Below are 22,672 nucleotides of genomic sequence, written 5' to 3' on the forward strand. Positions count from 1 at the left end.
CTCTTTGGAAGAAACAGATTTTCTAAAATCTTATACGCTTTCAAGAGGGCACATCAAAGTTATTTTCATATAATTTTGAAATCTAGACCTAGCTCAAGTAATATAATAAGTTACTTTTATATATATTCAAAGTTCGCGCACTTTACTTTATCTGTTTTATCGACATGCATGTCTGTCAACCAACTACTGTCAGATAATACTTGAGGGGAGTGTCTCTGTCAGTTCAAAGTTGTTTTTGTCATCACCAGTAGAAAAATTAAACCGGACCAAGTCTTGTTTTACAAATTTTTTTGTGTATAAAGTACATCTCATAATAAGAAAATGGTAAATTTAAATAACTGTCGAACTTTACATGTAAATAATAAGTTTTTTTAATTGCAGATAGATATTGATAACATAAATACATCACAAGATATCACTACTCCAACGGGTGGATCTACAAATAATACTAATAATCAAACAATGAATAGTACAAATTCACAACAACAGTTATCGGAAAATTGTTTATTAGTGGATATATCCGATGCGTTAAGTGAAAAGGATAAAGTCAAATTTACCGTACATACACGTACCACGTTAAAAGAGTTCCAAAAGTCGGAATTTTTTGTTGTACGTCAGCATGAGGAATTTGTTTGGTTACATGATCGATTTGAAGAAAATCCAGCGTATGCGGGTTATATTGTAAGTAAAATTTGTGTACAACTCTTCAAAAATATATATTTTAAATCTTTATTCCAAAATCAACGTGCTTTTAAAGAGGAGACAAAAACTTACATTATTATTATTATTTATTTATTTGACTCTAAAACTTATCAATTTACAGCTTTTAATTTAATCATACATTATATTTATAAAAAAAATTAAACAAAATGTTACTCTAACTTCTCCTTCCTTACGATTAATATTTTTTTAATAACTCTAGCTATATCCTTTTGCTTAAGTTCCTCTTTATAGTCCATCATTTCAATAATATTTATACCACTTTCCAAATTAGCCCTTATCTCACTCAATCCTTCACAAAATAACATCAAATGCTTTTCACTTTCACTGCATATTGCACATATTTTATTTCCTTCTACATCCTTTGCACTGTTATAATTCCAAACTCCAAGCCTAAATCTTGCAAATTCCCTTCTTTCACTAAGCTCCAAATTAGTAATATGGTGTGCTCCATCTTTATAGTGGTTAATTCTGGCGAAAAATTGCAATGATTTTTTTTCTCTAATATCCGTAAACATTTTTCCGTAGGCATCATTCTCAATTTTTACCTATACTATTTTCATAGTTTCTTCATATTCTTCACCGTACTGACTATTCGCTGCACGCGCCCTTTGAATAACTTTTTGTGGGTTACACTTTAGCTTTAAGTAGTATTTTATTTCATTTTTTAATATTTCACACTCTAATGGTAATTTTCCTAATTCAATCAAAACAGCATTATTTACAGTAGCCGCGCTCACACCTAATATTTCTTTAAATAGTTTTTGTTCCTAGCTTTTTCTAATTTCATTATCCCATTTTTATTGCCCCATATCTGACATCCATAAGTTAAAATCGGCTTTATTAAAACCTCAGATCTGACATCCATAAGTTAGAATCGGCTTTATTAGAACCTCAGCTATGCGTATTAAGGTGCTGGCTGACATCCATTGATTACTATACATAAACCTCCTTATGATAAAAAAACCCTCTTTCTGCTTTCTTTACTGCTTCCTTAAAGTGCATGTCCCATTTTCCATTCCAGTTGAAATGTAGCCCTAGATATTTGAAATTATCGACTGTCTCAATTCTCAGTTTATGCCCGTTCCTGAATACCATTATTATACCATGTATATATGAAATATACATAGTATATTAAGTTTAGTCCCAAGTTTGTAACGCTTAAAAATAATGATGCTACGAAAAAATTTTGTCATAGGTGTTCATAGAATCACCTAATTAGTCCATTTCCGGTTGTCCGTCCGTCCGTCTGTGGACACGATAACTCAAAAACGAAAAAAGATATCGAGCTGAAATTTTTACAGCGTACTCAGGACGTAAAGAGTGAGGTCAAGTTCGTAAATGAGCATCATAGGTCAATTGGGTCTTGGGTCTTGATCTTATAAACCGTTAGAGATAGAACAAAAGTTTAAATGTAAAAAATGTTCCTTATCAAAAATTAAACAACTTTTGTTTGAAACATTTTTTCGTAAACATCACTGTTTACCCGTGAGGGCGCCAATTAGGCGGAAATTTTATAATATGTGTACAAACTATACACTAAATGTCGGTCGGTAATGCAGAAACCTATAAAGTCATTTACATATGTACTATACTTGATTATCAGTTATGTATATGTCACATGTTTGTATGTGTAATGTGATAAAGAAATCAACACTGACTATGCATGGTATTTCAACAATTAACTCAGTCAATTGTTTGTTTTCACTTGTTTTTGTCTTATTTTTATTTACCACAATTTTATTTTTTTTACTATAACTGTACAACTGATCTATAGCTCTTTGCATACCGATTGCCGTTTGTTATATTCAAGGAAATGATCATTTTTTGTACAATTATTGTAATTTACAAAAAACTTACATGAAAATCAAAGTTAAAGTAAATAATTTTTTCAGATACCGCCAGCACCTCCCCGACCAGATTTTGATGCTTCTAGAGAAAAATTACAACGATTGGGTGAAGGGGAAGGTACAATGACTAAAGAAGAATTTACGAAAATGAAACAAGAATTAGAAGCGTAAGTAATCAAGTAAATATAACAAAAATTTTCATTTTAATCATGGATGTTTTTTGCAGGGAATATTTAGCAACATTTAAGAAAACCGTGGCAATGCATGAAGTGTTCTTAACACGTCTAGCTAATCATACCGTATTTCGTTTGGATCAACATTTACATGTGTTCTTAGAATTTGATCAAGATTTATGTGCACGTCCTAAAAATAAATTACAACTTTTAGGTGGTCTAGTAAAATCTTTAGGCACTACAACCGATCAATATTATTTAGGCGCTACCGTACACGATGTTGATGATTTCTTTGAGCATGAATTAAATAGTTTAAATGAATATTATAATTGTTTAAAAGATGGTGTAATTCGTGCAGATCGTATGACACATAAACATAAAGATGTGGCGGATACGTATATTTTAATATCATCCGGTCTTGTACATTTAGCAACGTTGGATCAAAATTTAGATAAATTTTTATCGAAATGTGCGGATGTCTATGAAAAAATACGGGTAAGTTTCGTTAATATTCTTTATTTTCATCAAGTCTTAGCCGAGTTGAGTAGACAAATTCTTTGAGGTCGTTGGGATCATTCAATCGGGTACTTTACCTATTGACAATCCGTTTTTGGGATTCGCCAGCTCATTTAAGGACATTCAGCAGTCCTGTGCTACCTTTGGCGTTAGGTAGACCGAGCTTAAGGTTTGGCTATCGGTGAGGATAGTAATGTCGTTTTACATGAAAGTATTCAGACTTCTTCATTCGCATACATCGTTAATAACCATCATTTCCGCATGATACACACTAAAATAGTTCTTTAGGGTCATTCAGGTTGCTTTGCCAACTTTCAATCCGTTTTCGCAACTCTCCAATAAAATAAAGATAATGAAAATATTTTCAGCGTTTTGAATGTGTTAAAATTTTATTTTTTTAGAAAGTGGAAGGACGAGTCGCAAGCGATGAAGATTTGAAATTAGCTGATATTTTACGTTACTATCAACGAGATAGCAATGCAGCTCGTTCATTATTATTTCGACGATTAAAATGTTTAGCACAGTATGAAGCAGCCAATCGTAATTTAGAACGTGTTCGTGCCAAAAATAAAGATGCAAATGGCGTAAGTATATATTTATTATTTATATATTTTTGTTAATCCGAAACAAAATTTTATTCTACTAACAAAAAACTCAATTTTTCTTTTAAATGCTCACAAAATTTAGACGTCTGAAATTCATGAGGTAACAAAATATTTTCACCCTATTTTTTAAGGTATTTCTATCGGAGGAAGATATAATGCGATATTTTAGAAAGAGAAAAAAATTTAGTTTTCTAAATAGTAGTCGTATTAGCGCAGTAATCATCTGTCAACGCTACAACGAATGCTATTTTATTTTGCTCATCTGTATACACTGCTCACAGCACACAAGTAAATTTTACAACATAGATTAGAATAAATATTCGTCAAAAAGTAATCTTTGTTTATTGTTCTTTCGTAAACTAAACTGTCAAATACATTCTATTTAGGCTCAAAGAATCTCTAATTTGTTTATTTACATATATGTATCTAGTTTTGTTCGCAAAGTTATTTTCTGTAGAAAAACGCGAACTAAAAATGCTCAAAAATATCTTTTAAACAGTACGGATTTCTGTCATTTACGTGTTAAATATCGACAAGTTTGTAAATTTATAGCAGCTAACAGGACGGTTAATGCTTCTACGATTTTGTCTATAGTTTTTTTGTCGTTGAAAATTACCTCTGCATTATTTTGTGCAAAACTATTTTTAATCCATGTCGTTAGAAATACCTTAATTTTGTAATTTCCCAATTGTGAATTTTGATAATTTTTTATTACAGGCAGAAAAAGCTCAAAGTTTAGCGTGTGAACAGTTTGAACAAATTTCAAGTCAAGCTAAAGAAGAATTACAAGATTTTCGTGTGCGTCGTGTTAATACATTTAAGAAAAGGTATGTTGAAAATCTTAATTTCCAAAAAAATAGTTAAGAATCCACGAGTCGCCCCCATCTCACTTTTATTAGCATGATTTATTTTTGTAAATTTCAATTGTTCTATATCTCATCAAATTTTCTTTTATTTTCAGTTTAATTGAGCTTGCTGAACTTGAAATAAAACATGCTCGAACTCAACATGAATTATTACGTAAATCGGTAGCATCATTAAAAGAATTGTTGTAATTAAAGATCTATATTTTTCCTTGATTCCATTTTTTTTATATAAATTCGTTTAAAAAAAAAAAAAACCTTGTAAAAATTAACTCATTTAATTTTCATGTTTTCTTTCAAGCTTTTAGTTTTTAAGTACACCTATGTAAATCGAAGTTTTCGAATCGATTTTTACGCTTAAATGAATGAGCGTTTCATTATACAAGTGATGATGATGATAGTGTCATGTTTGGTTGCGCCAAACGTTGACTAACATGCTATTCCACAGGCTTCGATCGTATGCCGTGTGGATTATTTTTTCAGTGGTCCAATTTTCACAAGGCAGGTTGCTTAGGTAGCTGGCTCTTTTCCTACCCCTACCGGATTTACTCTCAACCTTCCCCGTGAGTGCCACTGCTTCAATTAATCATTAAACAAGTGGGTTTTTTAAATAGTTTTTTTAATTTTTTCAAAATTAGAACCGTTTTAAGTTATTGGAAAATCTTTGAAATGTTAAAGTGTTGTCATCTAAAAATTTGGGAGGGTATCATACTTGACATAAAAAGTATTATTTAAAGCGCTTTATCCTATTTTACGTTTTAGCCTAAATAAAGTTTTTAACCCTCCAGACTGACCGTATTTCGTATCACAAGCTCTATCTTGTGATGAAAGAAAGCATATGAAAGCATAGTTTATCTGTCATCTGTCTGTATCTACGGAGATGGCCGAAGTATAGCAAAATAGCGGTTTTTTTAACCAACTTTAGTAAAAAAATTTTCAAAATTATATTAATATCGATCTACATGGGTGTTTTATGATTTTTATCTTTGAAAAAAACTCGAGGGAAAATCCGTACTGCATTCATTAAAATAAACGCGGTTTTTTTGTACAATATTAAATAGAGTCAAAAAATGTTATCGGCCATTTTAATATTCGTTTATCTTTTTCTTTTTTTTTTCACAAACACACAAAATATTCGAATTTACTTTTTACAAGTTACTTTTTTATTGTTAAAAAATTAATTATTTGTGTTAAAATAGTTTTTTATTTATGGTCCGAGAGATACGCGGAAAAATCCGTTTAAAATAGGGTTGCGTCAACCTTTTAATATAAATTACAAGTTCGAGTCTTGGTGATAAACGGCAGACAGGAGAATATCTGTGATTGGTGTTTAAAGCTCGACGCAGATATCTCGTAGGTATTTTTCTGTCTACCTGCAGGACCATTAAGTTTAGTTTAGACTGTAAAATATTTTTTTTTTTTTTGGGAAAAGATCTATTTTAGGTCTAAATCAGACCTTAGTTATATTAAAATTTAATATGAATGATATAAATATATAAAATATACAGGATGATTAAAAAAATTTTTCATCCTTATATTTTAAAAACGAAACTTTTTTCGAGGGAACGAAAAAACAGTATTCAGTTTTTTTTTATAAGAGGGCGTTTTCATAGTCAAGCAGGAGTAAATTTTGTTTTTTTAATGGAAAAATTGATTAGTGTATTTTAATTCCCTGCAAAAATGACTCGATGTATGTTTTCGCGTTTTTTGATTTCCATTCCGCTTCCAAAATATAAGAGTGAAACTTTATTTAAAAATCACCTGTATGCCAATCAAAATATTATATTACGTTTTCTCAAATTTGAATTATTAAAATGTATTTTTTAATAAAATATATTAGATTAAATTTGCATTTATTTATTTTCAATTTTTTTTAACAAGTTTTCCTAAAGCCCTAAACTCTTTACGTTTAATTTTTGAAGATTAAATATAGAGAAAGTTTTTTATACTTTTTGATCAAAATTACTTCATCCACCGAGTTTCATTAACCCATTCACCGAGTTTGAACCCCTTAGGGGATGAATTTCCAAAAATCCCTTCTTAGTGCTGACTTACGTTCCTTAAAAACGTGTGTACAAAATTTCAGGCTTCTAGACCCAGCGGTTTCAGCTGTACGTTAATCGATCAGTCAGCTTCCATTCTTATATATATAGATTACGTACAATGAATGACATTAATTTACTTTCAAAGTCATACCGTTCTTTTGATACGACAACATATTTTAAATATTATTTTTCATTTAAATAGGTAAATAATGTTAACTATTCAAAATGACAATGTTAAATGTTCAATTAATTATTCAAAATGACATCAGATAAAAAGATATACATAGCTATCCACCTTCAAGAACAAAAAAGCAGACACGGTTTTATATAATTTCGAAAAACTTCTTGGAATTCTTAAAAATATGAAACTATTTCAAAATTTATTTGTTTTATGAAAAAAATGAACTAATTATGCTTAGAGGGTCAGGTATAGTTTTAAAACGCCTGGAAATTTGGAGAGGCTGTTATCAAGGTCGTGTTTCTTTCAACTTTTTTCTCTACAAAAACATGCTATCCCCCCATCAGCACTCTCGCGAAGTATACTCGCCAAAGCTAGCCGAAGCACAAACTAACACGATTGCCTATAGCTAGGGGTGTGACATTGACGGAAAAAATCAATTAATTAAAAATCGATTTTTCTCTTTTTAATAATAAGTAATCGATTTAATATACATATGATATACAGGATGGACCATTTTAATTTATCATGGCTAATAGCTCGTTTTATAATTAACCAATCTAAAACTAACAAAAGTTGCAGAGCTTGATGGTTGACACCATGTTTTGATATCAGATTGTACCTAGTTCTTCGGGTTGCTTTAATAGTCAACTCATATCCTAAACAGTAAGAGATAGAATGACTCTTTAAATTAGAAGGTTGATCTTCATAAAAAAAACATTTTTATTTAAAACATTTTTTCGAAAATTGTTCGGAGGAAATGTGACTTAAAAATATGCCATTATTGCATTTAATAATGTTTAGGATCTGAGTTGACTATTACAGCAACCCGAAGAACTATCGAACTCTGCATCTTTTGTTTAAGTTATTTTTTGATTGGTTAATTACTAAACGAACTATATGCCATAATAGATTAAAATGTATCACACTGTATATAGATACATCTAACAAATGTACTCAGGAATCTATTCTATTTTGGCCAATGAGGAGACCTCCTTAAAATTGTCGGGCCTAAATTATAGTTTAAAATTTTTAGGTAATTAATCAAAAAAAGTTGATAATAAACTTCATGGTCACGTTTAAAACCTGTAATTAATGTGTTCCACGGGATATTTTTGGTATGACTTGAAAATATTTTTTTTAATATTTAAAAAAATGACGACGTGTTATTACTGACTTCGAAATAATTCGGATAGTGTGCATTTTACTTCTAAAATTTAGTATAAAACGACGAAAATTAAATAAAAATTAATTTTGTAAAATGTCAAAAAATAATTTCTTTACATTTTTAATTAATTCATTGTTAATTATAACAATATGCAGTGCTAATAAATGCATTCAACGGAAATATGATGCCAGAAGTTTTGTTTGCGCTTGTAATTCCACCTATTGTGATTCTATTGAGCCTTTACCAGAAAATTTGGACTCAAAACACTATGTTATGTATGAATCCACAATTTCACATCATCGAATGACGCAATCGATTAGAAAATTCGAAGAAAAATACACTGAGAAAGATGTGATTACCATTAGTCGTGCGAAAAAATATCAAACAATAATGGGATTTGGTGGGGCAATGACAGATGCAACGGGGATAAATATTGTATCACTTCCAAAAGAAGCCCAGGATTTGTTGATGCAACAATATTTTGGTGATAATGGAATACAATATACGATTATACGGGTTCCAGTTGGTGGGTCTGATTTTTCAACTCATCCTTATACTTTGGATGACACTCCAAACGATAGTTCTTTCACAAATTTTAAATTAGCCGAAGAAGATTATAAATATAAAATACCATTGTTAAAGCAAGCAATGAATTTATCAAAAACGTATCCAATCAAATTGATGGGTGCACCTTGGACCGCACCTCCATACATGAAAGATAGTAAAGATTACATAGGAGGGGGTAGATTATTGGATCAATACTATCCCGGGTATGCCGAATATCTCATAAAATTTCTGCAAGCTTATAAAGAGGAAGGTTTGAATTTTTATATAATGTCCTCACAAAATGAACCTGTTTTTGGATCAGCACCGGGATATGATTTTAATGGAATGGGTTTCGAGCCAAGTAGTCAAGCAGCTTTTGTTGGAAATCATTTAGGTCCTTCCATGGAACAAAATGGTTTAGGTAATGTGAAAATTCTAATTGGTGATGATCAAAGACCCTTCATGTATCGATGGGTTCAAATTTATCTTCAAAATGAGAATGCCTCAAAGTATGCCTCTGGAGTTGGTATTCATTTTTATTTGGATGAAGAAGCACCTCCAGAAATATTAACCCGTATTCATGAGCTACCAGGATTTGAAAATAAATTTATCTTATATACAGAAGCATGCCAAGGTTCGGCGGGAAAATTTCGTGGTGTACGGCTAGGTTCATGGAAGTTTGGTACTGGTTACTTATCGAATATTATTGACGATTTAAATAATTGGTCTGTAGGTTGGGTGGATTGGAATATGGCATTAGATTTAGAAGGTGGTCCAAATTGGGCGAAAAATTTTGTTGATTCGCCAATCATTGTGAATGCAAGTGCTAAAGAATTTTATAAGAATCCAATGTATTATGCTTTGGCACATGTTTCGAAATTTATTGTGCCTGGATCTGTGCGTATTGATATGACCAATGATAGTGATTTTGTAAAGGCTACAGCTTTTGAAACACCGAATAATCAAACTGTTGTGGTTTTACTAAATACCCGTGATCGTGAAACGAGTATATCGATAAAAGACGAAGAAAAAGGTTATATTGCTAATTTAAAAATGGAACCTGAATCAATGATAACACTTGTAAAATAAATGTAAAATTTACCAAATCATTTAAAAAATACAATCTAAATTTAGTGTAATTTCATATTTGTTTTGGATTTTGATGACGTCCCTGGGTATAAAAACCGATTTTTTAAATAAGGCAATCAAATTTGTTCTCAAATCTATAATTTACTGCACGAAAGAATCGAATATAAATTTTTAATTCTCTAATGCGCTCAATTTGAGTGAAACTTGAATGTTTGTACTAATTATATCAAAAATGAATTATTTTTACTGCCCATTTATCCAGATAATTTTTAATCCAATTCTTACTTAAGCCGGACTTTCAAAGACTTCAAACAAAAAACAAGTGAAAACAAACAATTGACTGAGTTAATTGTTGAAATACCATGTATAGACAATATTGATGACACAATCGTTTGTTTTTTGACGTCACGTTAATAAAGAAAGATTTCCACTCTTAAATAGCTACACACACATAACTGATATTCCCAAATTAATACATACTACAAAATTTCCACCTAATTAACGCCCTCGTGAGTAAACAGTGATGCTTACAAGAAAATGTTTCAAACAAAAGTGTTTGAAACATTTTCAAAAAGTTGTTTATTTTTTTATAAGGAAAATTTTTTACATTTAAACATTTGTTCTATCTCTAACGGTTTACAAGATGGGTCCTACGGAACCAAGACCCAATTGACCTAATTAATGCATTAAAAATTATGAAAATAAGAAATCAAATTGCACAAATATTATTTTTCAAATGTAAATTATCATAATTATTTATTTAAATTTGTGAGACAATAAAATTAAATTTTCAATGTAAGTCATAAATGCAATCCATACAATTATATTTGTGCATCCATACAATTCTATAATTAAAGTAGTGTATCGTTACCATGGAAACGCCTCCTATAAAACTCACGCACGGTGCGAATACGTAAGTATACAAAAATTATGAGTAATTTATTGGAGAGCGGGTATTCTCTGTCGTAGCCCCCCTACTTAATATTGAAATACTTCATATTTATTGTGACATTGAAATAATAAAAAAAAAAAATTAATGTTAATTTTTTCACGGAAAATCGTGAAATGACAAATTGATAATTAGTTAATATTGTCGTTGCACGGAAAATCGTGCAGAAAGAGTGAGAGAAAACTGTGAAAGAAAAATAGCTTATAAAACTCGTGCGGATTATCGGTTATCCATTCGAATAGTAAGAGTATACTCACATCGTTCGGACTTCTAACTTTATTCTCGTTTGAAATAGACAATTTAACGCAGTTGTATAAATTACTTTAGTTAGTTTAAAATAGCAACCTTACCAAATATTTTGGGTAGTTGCTTAATTAATACGCACCCGTAAAATGTGCTAAAATTTATATAAAAAGGCGAAATATTAAAAAATAAACAAATTTATTTATTAAAAATGATAAAAAATTATTGTTTAATTAATTTATTGTTAATTATAACAATATGCAGTGCTAATGAATGTATTAAGCGAAAATATAATGCTACAAGCTTTGTTTGCGTGTGCAATTCCACTTATTGTGATTCTATTGTGCCTGTACCACACAATTTGATCTCCAAACACTATGTTATGTATGAATCCACAATTAATCAACATCGAATGAAGCAATCGATACAGAAATTCGAAGAAAAACCCACTGAGACAAATGTGATTACCATTAGTCGTGCGAAAAAATATCAAACAATAATGGGATTTGGTGGGGCTATGACAGATGCAACGGGGATAAATATTGTATCACTTCCAAAAGAAGCCCAGGATTTGTTGATGCAACAATATTTTGGTGATAATGGAATACAATATACGATTATACGGGTTCCAGTTGGTGGGTCTGATTTTTCAACTCGTCCTTATACTTTGGATGACATTCCAAACGATAATTTGACAAATTTTAAGTTAGCCGTAGAAGATTATAAATATAAAATACCATTTTTAAAGCAAGCAATGAATTTATCAAAAACGTATCCAATCAAATTAATGGGCTGTTCTTGGACGGCGCCACCATACATGAAAGCTAATAACAATTATACTGGAGGAAAATCCAGTAGATTATTGGATAAATACTTCCCCACATATGCTGAATATCTCACAAAATTTTTGCAATCCTACAAGGCTGAAGGATTCGATTTTTATATTATGTCCGCGGAAAATGAACCTATTTTTAGTGGAACTATGGCGTCTCATATTAATGCTATGACTTTCGATGCATTTAGTCAAGCAAATTTTGTTGGAAATTATTTAGGTCCTTCCATGGAACAACATGGTTTTGGTAATGTGAAAATTTTAATCGGTGATGATCAAAGACCGTATATGTATCAATGGGTTCAGAATTATCTGAAGAATGAAAATGCTTCAAAATACGTTTCTGGAGTTGGAATTCATTATTATCTGGATAAAGATACACCTCCGGATGTATTAAGCGATATTCATAATTTAATACCAGGATTTGAAAGTAAATTTATTTTATATACAGAATCTTGTCAAGGCGCGCAGGGAAAAATGCATGGTGTGCGATTAGGTTCATGGAATTATAGTACTGGTTACTTATCGAATATTATCGACGATTTAAATAATTGGGTTGTAGGTTGGGTGGATTGGAATATGGCATTAGATTTAGAAGGTGGTCCCAATTGGACGAAAAATTTTGTTGATTCGCCAATCATTGTGAATGCAAGTGCTAAAGAATTTTATAAGAATCCAATGTATTATGCTTTGGCACATGTTTCGAAATTTATTGTTCCTGGATCTGTGCGCATTCTTATTAAAAATGATTATGATTTTATTAAGGCTACGGCTTTTGAAACACCGAATAATCAAACTGTTTTGGTTTTACTGAACACTTGTAATAGTGTAAAAAGTATATCGATGGAGGATGTCGATACAGGCTGTTTTGTAAACTTAGATATGGAACCAGAATCTATGATTACAATTGTATATTGAATATAGATAAGGAAAGAGTCTTACAAAATTTCTAGATTCATTAAAATTTGTATTTTTTTCTAAAAATAATATTTAAACAAGTGAAAACAAACAATTGACTGAGTTAATTTTTGAAATACCATGTATAAACTCTGTTGACAACGCAATAGTTTTTTTTTTACGCCATGTAAGTAAAGAAAGATAGTTACTCTTAGATAGCCACAGTTGTGTACACAGTGTGTTCATTTCAAAAGTATCCACCCCTAATGACCCTTAACCTGATGTGAATATGATTTTGAGTGAAAACACATCGATTTAGATATAAAAATTTTCGGACTTTTTTCAGCAAGGCCCTACAAGTGAGATCATCGGAAGTCCCCAAATTATAAAGATGGTAGTTCAATTGACAGTGTCTTGTTAAGCGATTCGCCACCCTTCTCAACTGTGTGAGTTTCAACTGAGCATGATCGAATGACCTAACTTTGGCTATGTAAAACTTGGCCTGTCGAATGCTCTTTGCAAAATTCCAGTAATCAAGATGGGCTCGTCATAGCCACTCTTTGAATCGGTAAATTACGGAGCCTTTTGCTATGGGAAGTACAGGGCGTTATAGGCAACCCCCCTCGTGCCAACGAGTCCGCTGCGTGATTTCTTAAGCTTAGCTGTTAAGTACCATGGATATTGTAATATTTTAAACCATAATTAATGATAATTTTCTATTGATAACGTAAAATTTTTTTGTACTAAATTTTAGACGTAACAAAAATTATTAGATATTTTGTGATAAATGAAGTCAATTTGTTAAATTCTAGTTATAAAATAACAATAAAAAAATTCATCAAATTTTTAGTTACCTCACCAAACTATGTTGATTAACAATAAAACACTTTGGACTTTAATGTTTTTTGGAATTCTTCCAGAAATACATTGTAATGAATGTATTCAACGAAAATATCAGGAAACCAGCTTTGTGTGCGTTTGTAATTCCACATATTGTGATTCAATCAAACCAATTCCAAAACAATTAGATCTAAATCAATATGTGACTTATACAACAACAAAGGATAAATATCGAATGAAACAAAATTTGGGCATAGATAAACCTTACCAAAATCGACAATTACCAGATATAACATTGAGTAGAGAGAATAAGTATCAGAAAATTATGGGATTTGGTGGAGCTATAACTGATGCGGCTGGTATTAACATTGCTTCACTTCCAAAACCGACACAAGAGTTATTAATGCAGCAATATTTTGGGGATAGTGGAATACGGTATACATTTCTACGTGTACCTATTGGAGGAACTGATTTTTCTACGCGAATATATAGTTTGGATGATACTCCGAATGATACCCAATTAATTGATTTTAAATTGGCCGAAGAAGATATTAAGTATAAAATTCCATATATAAAGCAAGCAATCGAACTTTCCAAAACATATCCGATTCAATTAATGGGTTGCCCCTGGTCGGGACCAGCTTATATGAAAACTAATAATATGCTAACTGGTATGGGCTATTACTATCGTGAATACTATCAAGTTTACGCCAATTATTTAACAAAATTCTTACAAGAATATCAAAAGTATGGATTAAATTTTTCGATAATGTCCACACAAAATGAACCGGTGATGGGTGCTGCACCTACTTATCGATTTAATGGTGCTGGATGGAATGTATGGCAACAAACGGATTTTATTATAAATAATTTTGCCCCGACATTAACTCGAAATGGTTTTGATAATATCGAAATTCTTGTTGGAGATGGCCAAAGAATATTTATGTTAGACTGGTTAAGAGATATATTGGCATATAGGCCAGAAATTACCAAATATATTGGGGGAATTGGGGTACATTGGTATATGGATTTAATAAGTCCTTTAAATAGCTTAACACTTATGCACTGGTTACCAGGATTTCAAGATAAATTTATCTTATATACGGAAGCGTGTGCAAATGCTTATGGCAGTAAACGTGGTGCCACATTTGGAACTTGGAGTAATGGTGAAGAATATTTGGAAAGTTTAATTGATACATTAAATAATTGGAATCAAGGATGGATTGATTGGAATTTGGTTTTAGATTTATATGGTGGTCCTGGTTGGCTCGCTAATTATGTGAATGCACCAATTATTGTGAATGCAAGTGCTCAAGAATTTTATAAGAATCCAATGTATTATGCATTGGCGCATGTATCAAAATTTCTTGTACCTGGATCGATACGGATTCATATGGTTAATAATCATGGTAAAATTAAAGCAACAGCATTTGATACTCCTGATAATCGTACTGTAATTGTTTTGCTGAATTTGTTTGAGCATCAATTTGGATTATCGGTTCAAGATGTTGAACGTCATCGGTATAAATATTTAGAAATTTTACCTCATTCATTTACGACCGTTATCTACTAAAAAAAAACTAGCTCGACCCGTGAGGATTTCCGGAGTGCGATCGATACACATGAGGTTAAAATTTAGATAAAGTTTTTGCTTTAAAATATTGAAGGGGGAAATACATATATTTTCAGTATCGATTTTATGGTTAAAGAAAATCTAATTTGAGGTAGTTTTTATGGGAATTGAACTTTTGGTTTTTCTAAATTTCAATTTATTTACGTAATAAAATTAACAAATAAAAAATTGTGCCTAATTTTTAACCCGATCGTAAAGGTCTATTTATGTTTTTCACACGTATCTTGTAAATTTCTTTATTACCTCGTATCAATTCCAAAAGGTTGGATGGATTTCGACAATTAAGGTATCGTTATATTCGTATGAAAAACCAAGTGTCCTTCGATAGGTGCTTAAATAATTATTTCTTAACTTTTTTTTGTGTATTTCGTGTCATAATTTGAGGCTTTAATATCATTATGACAAGTTTTATTAAAACATTTTATTAGGCATTCATCGTTAAAAAGCGTAATGATAAAGTCCATTTTAAAGGAATGTGAAAAATTGACTGTTCTGGCATATAAAATGATAACAGAAGTTAATTTGTTGTTTAATTATTGCGATTAAAACTATCCTTTTACAATGACTTATAATGAATGTATCGAACGATATTTTAACCCGTCAGCACTCGTGTCAACCGTTCGGTAATTTTTAGTCGCGTGATGAGAGATATGCTCACGTGTGTTCACTATATATCTATCACAACTTTTTTTAAAATTTATTTTGTACGACTTATAAAAAACTAACGAAAGTTTCCGACTTTTTTAAAATTTTTTGAAGTGTTTGGTGGGTTTATTTGTTTGCTTGTTTGAATCTGTATTCAAACTCTACTTTGTCTATTTTATAAAACGGTTATTTAAACATAATGCGAAAAAGAAAATTAGATTTAATCGAATTACTGAAGATTGGAGAAAACAAAAACAACGCATTTATGTTTATGTTTTACTGTACTATGTAAATTTTCTGTAATTAAACTTTTATCTGCGTTTAAAAAATGTTTGTGACTGTCGATAAAATTAACCTATCTCAACAAATGCGGATACTAACAAATTAATCGTTCCAAGGTAATCGTAATAAATCAATCTGTTTGTTGTTTAATATGTTGTTTAACAATATAACACTTTACGCGCTAATTTTCTTGGAAATTTTACAAAAAATAAATTGTAATGAATGTATAAAGCGAGAGTATGGTGAAACCAGTTTTGTGTGCGTTTGTAACTCAACATATTGTGATTCAATTGAACCAATTCCAAAATATTTGTTTCCAAATCAGTTTGTCACTTATACATCGACAAAGGCTGAATTTCGGATGAAGAAAGACTTTGGTAAAATGTTAACATTTCAAAATCGAAAAATAATAGATATTACACTTAGCCGTGAGAAAAAATATCAAACAATTATCGGATTTGGCGGGGCTATGACCGATTCATCTGGTATTAATATTGCGTCACTTACGGATGCGGCACAAGACTTACTAATGCAGCAATATTTTGGAGATCGTGGAATACAGTATACAATTATAAGGGTTCCAATTGGAGGAACCGATTTTTCAACACATTCGTATAGTTTGGACGACACTCCGTATGATATACAATTGAAGGATTTTAAATTATCCGAAGAAGATAAGAAATATAAAATTCCATATATTAGGCTAGCAATGAGATTATCAAAAACATATCCAATACATTTAATGGGTTGCTCTTGGTCAGCACCTGCTTATATGAAATCAAATCAACTTCTTCGTGGCGTGGGAACTTTGGGACGAGCGTATTATCAAACTTACGCTAATTATTTAACCAAATTTTTACAAGAATATAAAAAACAAGGATTTAATTTTGTTACAATGTCAGCACAAAATGAACCGATTATTGGTGGAACACCTTTAACAACATATAATGGAATGGAATGGAACGCTTGGACTCAAACAGATTTTGTGTTAAATTATTTAAGACCAACACTTTCTGAAAATGGTTTTGAAAATGTGAAAATTATAATTGGAGATGATCAGCGAGTATTTATGCCAAACTGGTTATTGGAAATGCTCACATATAAACCAGAAATATCGAAATATATTGATGGTATCGGGATCCATTGGTATCTGGATTCAATAAGTGATCCAAACGAATTAACTAAAATACATAAGACACCAGGATTTGAAAATAAATTTATCATCTATACAGAAGCAAGTGTAAATTCGTTATGCGGTAAACGTGGTGTGACGTTAGGCGAATGGGAAAATGGTGAAGATTATTTGAAAAGTTTAATTGATACGTTAAATAATTGGAATCAAGGGTGGATTGATTGGAATTTGGTATTAGATTTGAATGGTGGACCTAATTGGGTTAATAATGTTGTGAGTGCACCAATTATTGTCAATGCAAGTGCTAACGAATTTTATAAGAATCCAACATTTTACGCTTTGGGACATGTGTCTAAATTTATTGTTCCTGGTTCAATACGTATTGATATGGTGAATGGCCATGATAAAATTGTAGCAACAGCGTTTGATACCCCTGATAATCGAACCGTTATTGTTTTGCTGAATTTATATGGACGACAATATAATATTTTCATCCAAGATATTGAACGAAGCTGGTTTCAATCTTTAGCAATTTTACCGCATTCATTTATGACTGTAATCTATTGAAAACTATTATCCCCCTTCCATAACACTTGAAGGGATTGTTTTAAACAGCTAAAATATACTCATAGTTTTCATTTTTTTAAAGTGTAAAATAGTCATAATTCATTGGGTATATCAGAAAAGATGGCTACGAATTTATTTAAATTAATTTATTATTTTAAATTTTTACAGAAATCTTTAATTTATAGTTCAAAATGATGATCATAGATGGAGCAGTAAAATATCAGATTAAATTTAATTATAAAAAAAAAATCTTTATAAATTAATTCTAATTATACCTTTGCATTGTTAATTTAGGTTGGCCTTAAATGTCGCAGGCATCTTAGACATGTTTTACTGTAGAATATTAAATAATTATTTTAATCTATTTATTAAAACTATTTTTAAAAACTTGAAGAATTTCATTTATTCATATATTAAATAACATTTATAACATAGTTGACTATTTCATTATCAAAGACAACAAGTGAAAACAAACAATTGACTGAGTTAATTGTTGAAATACCATGTATAGGCAGTGTTGATAACTCTGTCACATTTCACATACATACATATCTGACATATTTAACTGATATTCTCATATAATGCGCAAGTGTTGATGCGCAATCGTTTGTTTTTTTTGACGTCACATAAATAACAAAATATATTCACTTTGATATTCCTATATTAATACATACTATAAAACTTGCACCTAATTAACGCCCTCGTGGGTAAACAGTGATGTTTACAAAAAAATGTTTCAAACAAAAGTTTTTTATTTTTTTATAAGCAACATTTTTTACATTTAAACTTTTGTTCTATCTCTAACGGTTTACAAGATGGGTCCTACGGACCCAAGACCCAATTGACCTATGATGCTCATTTACGAACTTGACCTGACTTTTTACGTCCTGAGTACGCTGTAAAAATTTCAGATCGATATCTTATTTCGTTTTTGAGTTATCGTGTCCACAGACGGACGGACGGACGGACAACCGGAAATGGATTAATTAGGTGATTCTATGAACACCTATACCAAAATTTTTATCGTAGCATCAATATTTTTAAGCGTTACAAACTTGGGACGAAACTTAATATACTATGTATATTTCATATATACATGGTATAAAAATTATAGCTAGTAAATTATGTTTCGTAACAATTTTGTTACCATTAGTTTATGAAAATTGATAAACAATAAAAATCAGGAATTATCCAACGAACTTTGACCTAACCGAACTTGACTCGAAATATTTCTACCGTAGTAATATGATGTAGAGTCATTGAGATGTACCAACACGACCAACAATTAATCGTTTGTGATATTTATCTGAGGAAGAAGAAACTGGAGGAAGATCACCAGAGACTGACCACGATTATTTCTCTTCTTCATAAGAGAAAGAAGATTCGTCGAAAGGATTTAGGTGGCTTTTCCAGGTTTTCAATTCTAAAAAATTTGCTTGGGAAGCAGCTTTTTTCTTTAGGGGTATACCGAGCACAAATTTTATAGCCCAAGACCTGTTACATATAACGATGTCACAAAATTGCTCATTTCGTTTTATCAAATGAATTATTGAACAACTTCTATCGAACTACTCTCAAATCCCAGTATGTCGTTATTCCGTGCGTTATCTGCCGGACTAAATAGTAGCATTTAGTTCGGTTTAGTTTTTGTATTGCATTAACTATAGTTGGTAGTGTTCTGGATTTTTATATGTAGTTGACCTGTTTTTATTTTCAATGAAGATATTTTGATAAAAACTTTCATATATATGTATGTTTTACATTCATTAACACAAAACCATCATTCTCGATTCGATGCTAAAATATTTATGTGGGTTTAGGTGTATTTAAGTATTTTACTGTATTTTACTGTATACCGGTACAACAAAAATATTATTCGTATTGGGAAAATGACCTAAAGCAGTCTATGTGTACGGTTAGAGTATATGAGTTTGTATTTGACTTACTACTATAGTTGTTTTTGTTACAACCACAATACTTTTTTATAGTTGTCTTGTCAACACAATTTTTTTCATATTTCACTAAAAAATATCGTTTAAATGTGTAATTCTTTTTATTTTTCAAATGAAACTTCATTTATAGGGTAATTTTGACTTGTTTCAAAATTTGATGAAACTTTATAAAGTAATTTTGACCCAAAAAATACAAAACTAAGGTTCATTTAACGATTGAGTCAGTAATTTATAAGATATCACCTAAAATCCTATATACGAATAGCCTTTGTTTTCGAGATATACTGGATTTGGTGGTTTTGGTGATTCCATTGTGTAATAATATTTTTAGAATGGCAATATATAGGAAAGCATTTTATAACACTTCTTGCAACAAGAAAATGATACTAAGCAATTTCATTATTTAGCTTTTTATGAAGCCAGCGAGATAGATAAAGTGAGAAAGACAGAGAATCATTTTAGAAAAAGAATTCCACTTATACATACAAACATAAGAAAATTAAATTGAATAGAATCACGGTACGTTAGATCGCATCGTTGTAAATGTATAAATAAATAGAACAAAAACTCATTATTAGATGAATTAGTGCGATGCTTGCTACTCGTTTCATGATTTTTCTATGATACATTTTTGTGGGGAAAAATATTAGACTAGTCTGATCTCTAATTCGAAAAATGAGTTGATACTTTGGACGTTACTTACATAAATTATTAGAAGCACTTTAAAAGACATTTATAGCCTTCTTCGATTATTCTCAATCATACTTCGAAAAATAACGATTGAACGATTTTTTTCACGCAAATTGGATCATGTTGTTTTTTATGGTGTGATAGACTATAAAACAAAAATCTTTGGAAAGGGTGTTTCAAGATTAATGCAAGACTTGAATGTTTGCCCATTTGCGAGTTTATAATGAAAAACCAAAAACAGAGTGACAACTGGTAATTTAGGATTTTTTTAAATGTGAAGGATTCTACGAAAAAAGAACGCTTTTATAATGTTGGGTAATGTTTTAAAAATAATTAAGATAAGATTCCAAAAGATACCGATGGACTCGAATATAATCATAATATATTTTCCTTCGAAGTGTTGTTTGATGGTGGAATTTTCATTAACTTCCTAGAGGAAGGTAATGTAATGGGACCGATTTTGAAAATCTCCAGTTTTACATATTTCCGCGGTTTCAAGGGTGCAATATCCGAATCCAACATTACAACGTGATGTCTGTGTGTGTGTGTGTGTGTATGATATTAACATGTGACTGGGCTTATTCGACGCGTAATCGCGTATTTAAGAACGGAAAGCAGAATTAGTTAAACCGTTTTTTAATGGCAATAAATAAACTGGAAAAAACTGAATAAACAGAATCTGAAAAGTGAATAAAACACATCATTTATCTATGGAGATAATGATCGTTCCAGTATAAGCTGCAGTACTTGTTGGAAGAATAATCTATGAAGGCTAAGAAGACCTTTTTTTGTTGTTTTTTCCCCGTCTGGGAAGTTAGTCGTGTTGACTACAGGGGTCACACTCACACGACTTTATTACCGCACCGACTATGTACTGCCAATTTATTCATTATGCAACGGAATCCTTAAAATACAATAAAAAAAGTGGTATTCGAATAGTAATAAACAAAAATGCACAACTACTTTTTTTCTATGTATATTGTTCAAGTATCTGGTTTTTCTCATTGACTGTCAGTCAATAGTTTGAGTTTAAGAAAAGTTTTTGAGTGAAAAGAATTATACATAGTGTGATGTGGTTTTCTTCTTTAATCTAAAGATGAGAGAACCTGAATCTTGCTGACTCATGTAGTTTGAGTTAGTTCAGTATAAATGTATAGAAATACCTACATAGAATATATTCTAGAAAAACGAATGAAAGACATTATGTGTTACAAAGTGTTGATGCATATTACATCACAGTATGGCATAGGTTTTTTTTTTCTAATTTACTTGGAAACTTGGAAGATTTGAAAAATAATTTCAAGCAATTAATTTATTTTGATATTTCACTCTTTACTATCAAAAACATAGAATTTATAATGTTTTTTCTTGACAATTATTTGAGCGTAAAGGGTAAAACATGTGAAAATTTGAAAATTTTTTTTCGATTTTTGATAACGCAGGCAAAATGATCGGATCTAATTGGAATTTTTTGAAACCCAATAATTTTGGGTCATTCTTTTCAGCTGTGATGTCAATTTTTCGCTAGCCATCACTGATGTGCTTAATTACGGGACCAGGACTGCACATTCTTGAAACTTATTAGAGCTAGGTTAATTTTGAGTACTAATTTGAAAAGTATGACCCAAATTTAGTAGGAGTACATACTTGGTTTATCAAAATTGGATAAAATTTGGATGTGATAAAGCAAAGTTAAATTTTTTGGATTCTGATGACGCCATGAAGTTAAAAAATTCGATTTTTTTATAACACAGGCAAATTTAATCCGATCTTATTGGAATTTTTTTTGAAACCCACTAATTTTGGGTCATTCTTTTCAGCTGTGATGTCAATTTTTCGCTAGCTATCACTCATGTGCTTAATTACGGGACTAGGACTGCACATTCTTGAAACTTATTAGAGCTAGGTTAATTTTAAGTACAAATTTGAAAAGTATGACCCAAATTTAGTAGGATTACATACTTGGTTTATCAAAATTGGATATAATTTGGGTAAGATAGAGCAAAGTTAAATTTTTTGGATTCTAATGACGTCACAAATATAATAGGGATTAATAGAAAATTTACTATCGTGTACGTGACAAGATCAACATGAATTAAATTTGAGATTTGTGAGTCCTTGGCCTTTAATGGTAAAAATCTATGATAGTAAACAATTAATGTTAATATTTTCTGATGATCTATTCACCGTGTGCGTCACAAGAACAATATGCGTTGGTCGAAGTTTCTATAACCTCAACCTCTAGAGGTTAAAAACT

At 30.8% G+C, this 22,672-nt stretch overlaps 3 protein-coding genes across 4 annotated transcripts; all 3 read left to right on the forward strand.

Moving 5' to 3' along the window:
- The first annotated feature begins 201 nt into the window (after nt 1-201).
- On the forward strand, nt 202-6,230 carry LOC123297285 (sorting nexin-6). Of its 2 annotated transcripts, XM_044878886.1 has the most exons (8): nt 202-324; nt 382-681; nt 2,616-2,737; nt 2,797-3,238; nt 3,661-3,843; nt 3,947-3,964; nt 4,582-4,691; nt 4,826-6,230. In XM_044878886.1, the coding sequence occupies exons 1-8, from the start codon at nt 322-324 to the stop codon at nt 4,917-4,919; spliced, it is 1,272 nt and encodes a 423-aa protein (XP_044734821.1). In that variant the 5' UTR covers nt 202-321; the 3' UTR covers nt 4,920-6,230. The 2 variants fall into 2 exon arrangements, with proteins under 2 accessions (XP_044734821.1, XP_044734822.1); XM_044878887.1 differs by lacking the exon at nt 3,947-3,964.
- Nucleotides 6,231-8,391: 2,161 nt separating this feature from the next.
- LOC123298921 (lysosomal acid glucosylceramidase-like) lies at nt 8,392-9,753 on the forward strand. The gene has a single exon (XM_044881021.1). The coding sequence runs from the start codon at nt 8,392-8,394 to the stop codon at nt 9,751-9,753; it is 1,362 nt and encodes a 453-aa protein (XP_044736956.1).
- A 6,597-nt stretch (nt 9,754-16,350) lies between these two features.
- On the forward strand, nt 16,351-17,776 carry LOC123298549 (lysosomal acid glucosylceramidase-like). The gene has a single exon (XM_044880581.1). It carries the CDS (start codon nt 16,436-16,438, stop codon nt 17,771-17,773), a length of 1,338 nt encoding a protein of 445 aa, XP_044736516.1. The 5' UTR covers nt 16,351-16,435; the 3' UTR covers nt 17,774-17,776.
- Nucleotides 17,777-22,672: the final 4,896 nt, after the last annotated feature.

The sequence above is a fragment of the Chrysoperla carnea genome, chromosome 4 (genome assembly GCF_905475395.1).
Source record: "Chrysoperla carnea chromosome 4, inChrCarn1.1, whole genome shotgun sequence".
Classification (NCBI taxonomy): Eukaryota; Metazoa; Arthropoda; class Insecta; order Neuroptera; family Chrysopidae; genus Chrysoperla; species Chrysoperla carnea.

Coding starts and splice junctions, on each gene's coding strand:
- LOC123298549 (XM_044880581.1), top strand. CDS start 16,436: ATGAAGAAAGACTTTGGTAAAATGTTAACATTTCAAAATCGAAAAATA.
- LOC123297285 (XM_044878886.1), top strand. Junction 682..2,615: donor CAGCGTATGCGGGTTATATT/GTAAGTAAAATT, acceptor TAATTTTTTCAG/ATACCGCCAGCACCTCCCCG. Junction 3,239..3,660: donor ATGTCTATGAAAAAATACGG/GTAAGTTTCGTT, acceptor TTATTTTTTTAG/AAAGTGGAAGGACGAGTCGC.
- LOC123298921 (XM_044881021.1), top strand. CDS start 8,392: ATGTATGAATCCACAATTTCACATCATCGAATGACGCAATCGATTAGA.